General features: G+C 62.2%; 1 protein-coding gene across 1 annotated transcript; it reads right to left on the bottom strand.

Annotated features, from left to right (window-relative positions):
* Positions 1 to 452: 452 nt before the first annotated feature.
* On the bottom strand, positions 453 to 6,896 carry CUEDC1 (CUE domain containing 1; the record flags this gene model as incomplete). The annotated part of the gene is made up of 9 exons (XM_026861802.1): positions 453 to 1,100; positions 1,304 to 1,374; positions 1,847 to 1,905; positions 2,099 to 2,192; positions 2,703 to 2,792; positions 3,649 to 3,732; positions 4,588 to 4,774; positions 5,830 to 5,956; positions 6,730 to 6,896. Coding segments are annotated over 8 exons (876 nt in total), but the record flags the coding sequence as incomplete, so codon positions are not given.
* Positions 6,897 to 7,139: the final 243 nt, after the last annotated feature.

Below are 7,139 nucleotides of genomic sequence, written 5' to 3' on the forward strand. Positions count from 1 at the left end.
CCTTCCTCGTGCCCAGGCCGGGGCTCGCGGGGCCGGCGGGCGCGGCGGAGGGCTGGCACGCAGCGCTTGGATCGTTGCGGCTTTCGGAGATGCTAAAAATAATTACGTAAACAAATTCCTTCCCTGTGTAAGTAATGAGTGACGAGCGTAAAGTCAGAAATCGCTCCCGCCACCGGCCAGCCCCAGCCCCAAACCCCGCAGCGCCCGCGAGCCCTTTGGCAAACTCTCCGTGCCAAAACCACCTCCGCTGGCCTCAACGGCAGCCCCCCGGATGGGCTTTTGCATCTTACCTCCGGCGAGGGGCGTCCCCGGAGGCGCAGAGGGCCCTGCCCGGCGCGGGCACGCCGCAGCCGGCGGGACGCATCCTGCTTCGGCGCCGACGCACAATCCAGCCCTCGGTGCTGCCCTGTCCTGCCCCGCGCAGCGGCACAAAGCTCCGTACTTCAAGGCAGTTTTAGCAATGCCGAAGGCAAAGGTTTAATTCAAAGTGAAACGCCTAGGAAAAGAAGGCCTTTCCTTTTATAAACAATTTATATTATTTGACTATTACCTGATCTGAATCTCTGCTCGTTACTCCTAGCAATAGTAGACAACGGCTGTTAGGTTCTCTTTCTCACGTGGTGGTGGTTTTTCTTTGCCTGTGTGCGCAGAGTGAAGTTACATCAGATCGCTACGGAGATATGTTCAGGAGCGCCCCGGCCAAGCAGATCCCACAGGTGAATGCATCCTCGTTAGTACAACTGATTTTCATTCCTCCCGCGACGCCGCTCGGACCAAGAGAGCAGGCGGGACGCTGCTCCTCCCAAGTCTGAGCTCCACTGGCTCCTCCACAGCAGCTCGCATCAGCTGCTGACATTTTTTTTTTTCCTATTTTTTTTCCTTTTTGGCTGATTTGCTAGATAGGAGAAGTTGTTTTCAAACCGCTGGTAAGAAAACATTGTGCCTCACTTCGATACTTGTACTTCAGGGAAGTACAACGGCAGAGGGGGAACAGCCAAAAAACTGGGTTATTTGTTGGGTGTTTTTTTTTCCTTTTTCAGCCATCTTCTCATGAAGCCTCGTGCACGTTCTGTGCCAGCAATAAACCCCAGCGCTGGGACCTGGAGGGGAGGAGAAGGGGAGGGAAGGAGAACAGCGTGTGCTCAGCCTCAGCCATGCCGTGGCCAGCACCGGCACCGTCCCCACCCAGCCACGCTCTGGACCCGACCCAGAGCCCCTGGCCCCCTCCTCCTGCCCGGACAGAGGGACAGACAGGACCGTCTGCCCACTCATGGGGAAGCGCTGGTCCCCAGGTGCCTCTCACCATTTACTGCCCTTCCTTCAGTGTCTCCTCCTCCTCCCGGAGCTGCTGCCTCCGCGCTTGGAAGTCTTCATCTGAAAGGCAGAGGCAGGCGGGGGCTGCAGCTGCTTCCACGCTGCGAGGCCGGCCATCGCGCCACGCTCCCGGCCCCAGCGGGGATTTCCTCGCCCCGGATTGATGATTCCCAGGGACTGGGACACCTGGGACTCTGCCAGAACACGCCTGAGAACACTGGGAGGAGGCCCACAGGGGTATTTCTGCCACACAGTCGCATCTGAGTCAGCCCCGGCGTGGTCAGGGCTGGCACAAAACCCACCTCTGGCTGACGAGAGGTTTGCCAGGACTGTGCCCCAAGCCCAGCCCAGCTGCAAAGCCCACGAGGCTCCCCAGAAGAGGAGATCCCATCCCTGGTCAGCCCAGCAAAGGCCCCGCTCACGGGAGAGCCAGGTGGGACCAGGGCTGAGCCCACTGCTCCGCCTGGCACCTCGGGACCCCAGCTAGCCACGCTGAGCACAGCAGTGTGCCACGTGGCACGGCGTTTCTTACCGCACGAATGTCCTTCAACGTCGTCGAGAAGATTTGCCGTGGAAGCCGCTGTCCCCAACCTGCGCCCTGCGCTAAGGAAAACAGTTGTGGGGCTGGGACACGGCCACGGTACCACCATCATCACCCTTCCCAGCCCACAGCCCAGCCACGAGGCTCCGGCTGAACCGCGGCCTCGGGGGGTCCCCGGGTGCTCCGGAGGCCGCTCTGACAGCCCCGCGTCCCCCCACAGCTCCCCAGCCCCTTTTAGGATACACCTGGTGTTTTAACAAGTGTTTTCTTTTCGATTTCCTCATCTTCGTCTTCTCAGAGAAGGCTCTGGCGAGTTCAAAGAGCTTCTTGCGCGTGGCTGGAAGGAAGCAGCCAGGTGAGGGGGTCGCACCCCAAAACCCTCCCCAAGGCTGCCAGGGGTGATGCAGAGGAGACAGCCAGGCCCAGCGGCGCGAGAGCTGCCCGCGCCCCGACACCCCACGGCAACGCCCCGGGTTTGCCTGGAAGCACCGGGGCCACGCAAGGCTGCCAGGCTCAGGGAGCCGGGTCCTGCAACGTTTTCACCCTTCTGCTGGGATTTTTGTGACCTTCCCTACCCACAACTGACCCACATCTCCCCAGTGTCTCAGCTGCCTGTAGCCCAGCTCAGGCTGCCCAAAGACCTTGGTCTGTTTTGCGACGGGAGAAGTGGGCTGTGACTTGCTAAGAGGAGAGGGTTGGAGAAGGGAAGAGTTGCAGCAAACTCTCTGCTTGTTTTTCTAGGATTCCCACAAACCCTGCCCAGAAATTCCTCTATTCCCCACCACTACCTGCGTCCCAGCTCCCCTCCAGCCCTCGCTGCCAGCACGGAGCCTGCAAACCGACTCACATTTTCCCATGTGTTTCAATTTGTCTCTGAATAAGGCATCGTCGGACACGGCACCGCCGGCCTCGCTGGTCACAGAGGGGGCTACGTCACCTGGAAGGCAAACATCTGGTCACGGGAGCGCGTGCGCGGCGAGGGGAGGCTCGAGATAAATCATTTCTGTGACCCAATTCCAGTGCTAACCAAGTGCAGCCCGGCCACGAGCAGAGCTGAGGACAAGGGCTCTGGCATGCTGGGACAAGGACCCTCTGCAGATATAACCCCCCCGAGACCGTGGGTGCAGAGATGGCGGCTTGTGGGGCGAGCCGAGCAGGAGGCCTCTGCGCTGCCCCAAATCACCCCGGGGCACTGATTGCACTGGGGGGGGCGGATTAAATCCTACAGGGACAGCAGGGCCACCGGCTCAGGAGCAGAAGTTCTGGCAGCCCAGCGACTCGATCAGGTGGCGCAGACCCCACCCCAGCCACGTCCCCGTGTCCCCTCCCTGGGTCTGGGTGCCCTCGCAGCGCCGTGGGCCCGGCCGGAGCTCTGCCAGGCCGCCCACCGCTGCGCCCCGCGCCACCGACAGACACCGGCTCTAATTCTGACCCCGGGCAGCTGCTCCGCTTGCCGAGGTTAATCAGGATTATCCGGGAACAGTCATTATGCCTCCCAAGCACAATCCTCCGCTCTGGCCAAGACAAGGGAGGGCTTTGTCTCCCCTTTGTCACCCACGGGGATGGCCAGAGGTGGGGATGCGGGAGCACCTCGAGGTGGGGGAGAGCAGCAGCACCCATCCTCATCACCCTCCCCAGCTCCTCTCCCGTGCTGGGGGGGCAGCAGGGAGGGATCGCCCAGTTTTCTGCCCCCACAGCCATTTTGGAGGCAGCTGGGGAGAGGGGTGGGAACGCCGGAGCTGTGGGGTGTCCCGCTACTGAGAGGCGACACTCACGGGCATCTTCAAAGTTACCTGATATTACGGAGGAGAAACCAAAGTCGTTGCTGACAGCAGCACTGGTCGACTTGGATTTTTTGGACTCATATTTCAGTCGATCTGAAAAACAGAAAGCCCAGCACCCCGCTCGATCAGACCCCTCCAGGCAGCACAGTCAGCCCCGCTCCCCTCCCGGCCCCCGCGGCGGTGCAGGGGCAGGGTGACGGCAGGGGAGGGAGCTGGGGCTTCCCGGCGTCCCGAAACACCTCAGCTGCCCCAGGAACGGCCCCGAGGCCCTGCAGAGCACGGAGACACCTCCTGCCAGGGGGCATCCCGCAGCGGGACAAGATGTGCCACGCTGCAGGTAGAAACTGATCTCCCAAAAAGCTGTAAAGTCGCTCCGGAGCGGTGCTCCTCCCCAGGGACACGCTTCTGGCCTCAACCGGGGAGGACAAACATCTCCCCCGCTACAGCTGGGGAATGAGGACGCTCGGTGTGGCAGGAGCAGGCCCACGGGAGGAAGGCAACCTCTCGCCCGGCACCAAAAGCCTTTTGCTTCAGCGCAGCGACCGCAGCAGCGGGCGGGAGGGCTCCTTCCACCGCCGCAGAGGAACCACGAGCACGCCGGCGGTTTTCCAGCCGCGGCAGCTGGGGATGAACCCTGCAGCGAGGGTGCTGCCGGGACCCTGCCAAACTGGGTGGGCTCAGAGGGCATTTCCGCAGCTGTGGATTTTTCTGGGCTTTGCCAGAGACTCCGCAGAGAGGCAGGCGGGGGGAGGAGAAGCCTTGTGGCAAGTGGCTGAGCACCGCGAGCAGGAGCTGGGGGAGCCGCTCGCTGCCCGGCCACATCCTGCGCCGACTCTGCTTTGGCACGAGCCACGACGCCACGGGCAGGGCAACGCTGCCGCTGGGCACTCAGAGGGGGAGGCGTGCACCCGAAAAGCAGAGGCAGATGTTTCTGAAGGCGTTTCTCACCTCTCTCCAGGGCGAGGAGGAAATCCCGGTTCCTCTGGAGTTCCTTCATGAACTCTTCGTTCTGCAGGAAGAGCGCGATCCGCTCGTCCTCCAGGTACTGCTTCCACCGCCGCTCCTGCTCCAGGGAGCCCTGGCCCCGGGGGGCGAGCCCCCGCGGCACCACGGGCTGCCGGCAGCCGTGGGAGCCCTAAAAATAAAACCAGCGCTGCTTTTATTTCCCCCTAGCCAAAAGGCAGAGACTGCAGTTTCCTGCTGACAAACGTCCCTGCACCAGGCACCTCACGCTCTGCCCTGGCTCCTGGTGCAGTCGCACCTGAGGAGCAGCAGAGCCACATTCTACAGCCGCAACCTCGCCCTTGCCTACGATATTTATTTGATTTGTAGCTGCTCTCTGAGAGCCAGAAAATGCAAAACCACACAATTACTGGGGAAAGAAAAGGGCAGCTGCTCCTCTCCTATCCCTGAGCCCAAATGAATTGGCACGTTCCTATTCCCAGAAAGGGAATGAGCCTGCGAAGCTCAACTTCCAGGGCAATCCTTTATGAAAACATGGCAGGCTGCCTTTGGAGCCAAGAAGGGAGGCAAGAGCCATGCCGGGAGGACTCTGGCCCTCTTTCCAGGCTGGCTCCTTGTTAGCCAAGGGGCCACGGGACACCCCAGGGGTGTGGCGTGCCCGGAGCTGAGCCGGGTGCCCGGCACAGTCTGTTCTGGGGCTGCTCGTTCCCTGTGAGGAGCTGCCTGCCCAACAGAAAGGCACCCGCAACCCCAAAACCGCCACAAAGCACATGGGGACTCTTGATTTCCCAGGGGCAAATCTTCTGGTTCGCACTAGATTTTCCTACCCAAATTCCACTGTCCCAGTCCCGAGCGCCCTGGCAGTGGCCGCTCTCCCCAGGAGCGTGTGCTGGTCCTGATGCTCCTTACCAGGGTCGCAGGTAAGATTTGCAAATGATTTAAATTATCAGGTCCTTACTGCAAGTGGCATTTCTGGCACTAAGCGCTGGGCTAATGGCAGGAAAAACATCAAAGCCTCGCTGGAAGATTCCCCTTTCACACCTTGCTCACTTCAGTCTCACTCGAACAAGACGCGCTCTCAGACCGTTTAGCTCACAGCCAGCACACCCAGATGCTCTCAGAGCGCCAACGCTGCATGCTCAGGGTGGCCGGGGCTGGGGTTTGGTGCTCCACACCACGCCGTGGGGCCGGGGCACGGGCTGGAACCCTCCCTGGTGTGAGCCTCACCTGTGTGGCAGCGCTCTGCTGCGGCAGGATGCGCAGGAAATCCTCGGGGAGGTTGCCCAGGAGCGGCGGGTTCCAGTTCCTGTAGCGCCCGGGCACTGGGGTGCTGCCAGGCCCCGGCACGTCCGTCCTGCGGGGCAAGCACAGACGGCACCTTCGGGAAGAACCCCGGGCAGCAGCGGGGCACAGGGCCTGGCACGGCGGCCCCAGGAACCCACAGCACCCTCCCAAACCCACGCTAGCGTCAGTTGACTCTGGAGAGCGAACGGCTTTGAAATCTTCGGGAGCTGCATTTCAAGCCTTAACCTGCAACCGCGCAGGCTGCATTTCCCTTCTCCTCCCCGTCTGGCTCAGAAAACAGCCCTGTGGGAGCTGCAGCAGGGCAGGACCGTGCTTACAAAAGCTGATGAAGGTCTCTCACAGCACCTGCATCCAAGAGGGCTGGCACAGAGGCAGCCAGGGCCACTTGCCCTCCCACAAGCCTACAGCTGAGGGGAGGGCCAGAGACCCCCGGGCTGGGCAACCCGGCAGCAGCAGCCAGTCGAACAGAGCCGAGGTCTCTGGAGCCGAGCGCCGCGGGGCCCGGCTGCCCAGCACCTGGTGTTTTCGAGCGGGGGCAAGCGCTCCCCCACCCCCGGTAGCTGATTTTTGCCATTCCAGGCGCTGCCGGAGCGGCTGTGCGGGCCCCTCAGCTGTTCACTTTTTAGGGCCTCGCAGGGATTTTTTAGCCAGCTGTGAGCTTCATTCATCTCCCTTGGCTTCGTCTCACCCGACCCCAACGAACTGACGGCAGATGCCCCTTGCCAGGGCCAGCCAAGGCACAGCAAGACCCCCCACCCCGGGCGCCGGTGCAGGGCTCTCTGCTGGCCACCGCGAGCAGAAGACGCGGGGCTGGGGGCTCACCGTGGCGGCGGGGTGGGAGGCGCGTGGGGGTACCGGCTGCTGAAATCCTGGCTTTCGTAGGCCGGAGGGGAGTAGACGGGAGGGGGCTCCTCATCTGAGCTGTCCGGCTCCAGGGTTCGCTCCAAGATCTGCAGGGTGAGAGGAGGAGGGAGGGTGAGCGGGGGAAACGCTCCCCGCCTGCACACGGGACAGGACAGGCTCAACGCCGCCGCAGAGAGGATGGGGGCGACCCCCCAGCACCGGTCCCCGTGCACCGGTGGGGGCTCCGGGTGGGGTTGGGAGGTGCTGCTGTCAAGGCACCGGATTTTGGGTGGGTGCGTGAGCCTGTAGTTGGGTGCACGCAGCCCTCGAGGATCCTAAAGGGTCTCTGTTGGGTTTTGGGGTGGGAGGGAGGGATGAGAGCGGTTTGG

The sequence above is a fragment of the Athene cunicularia genome (genome assembly GCF_003259725.1).
Source record: "Athene cunicularia isolate RWA chromosome 19 unlocalized genomic scaffold, athCun1 chr19_part1, whole genome shotgun sequence".
Classification (NCBI taxonomy): domain Eukaryota; kingdom Metazoa; phylum Chordata; class Aves; order Strigiformes; family Strigidae; genus Athene; species Athene cunicularia.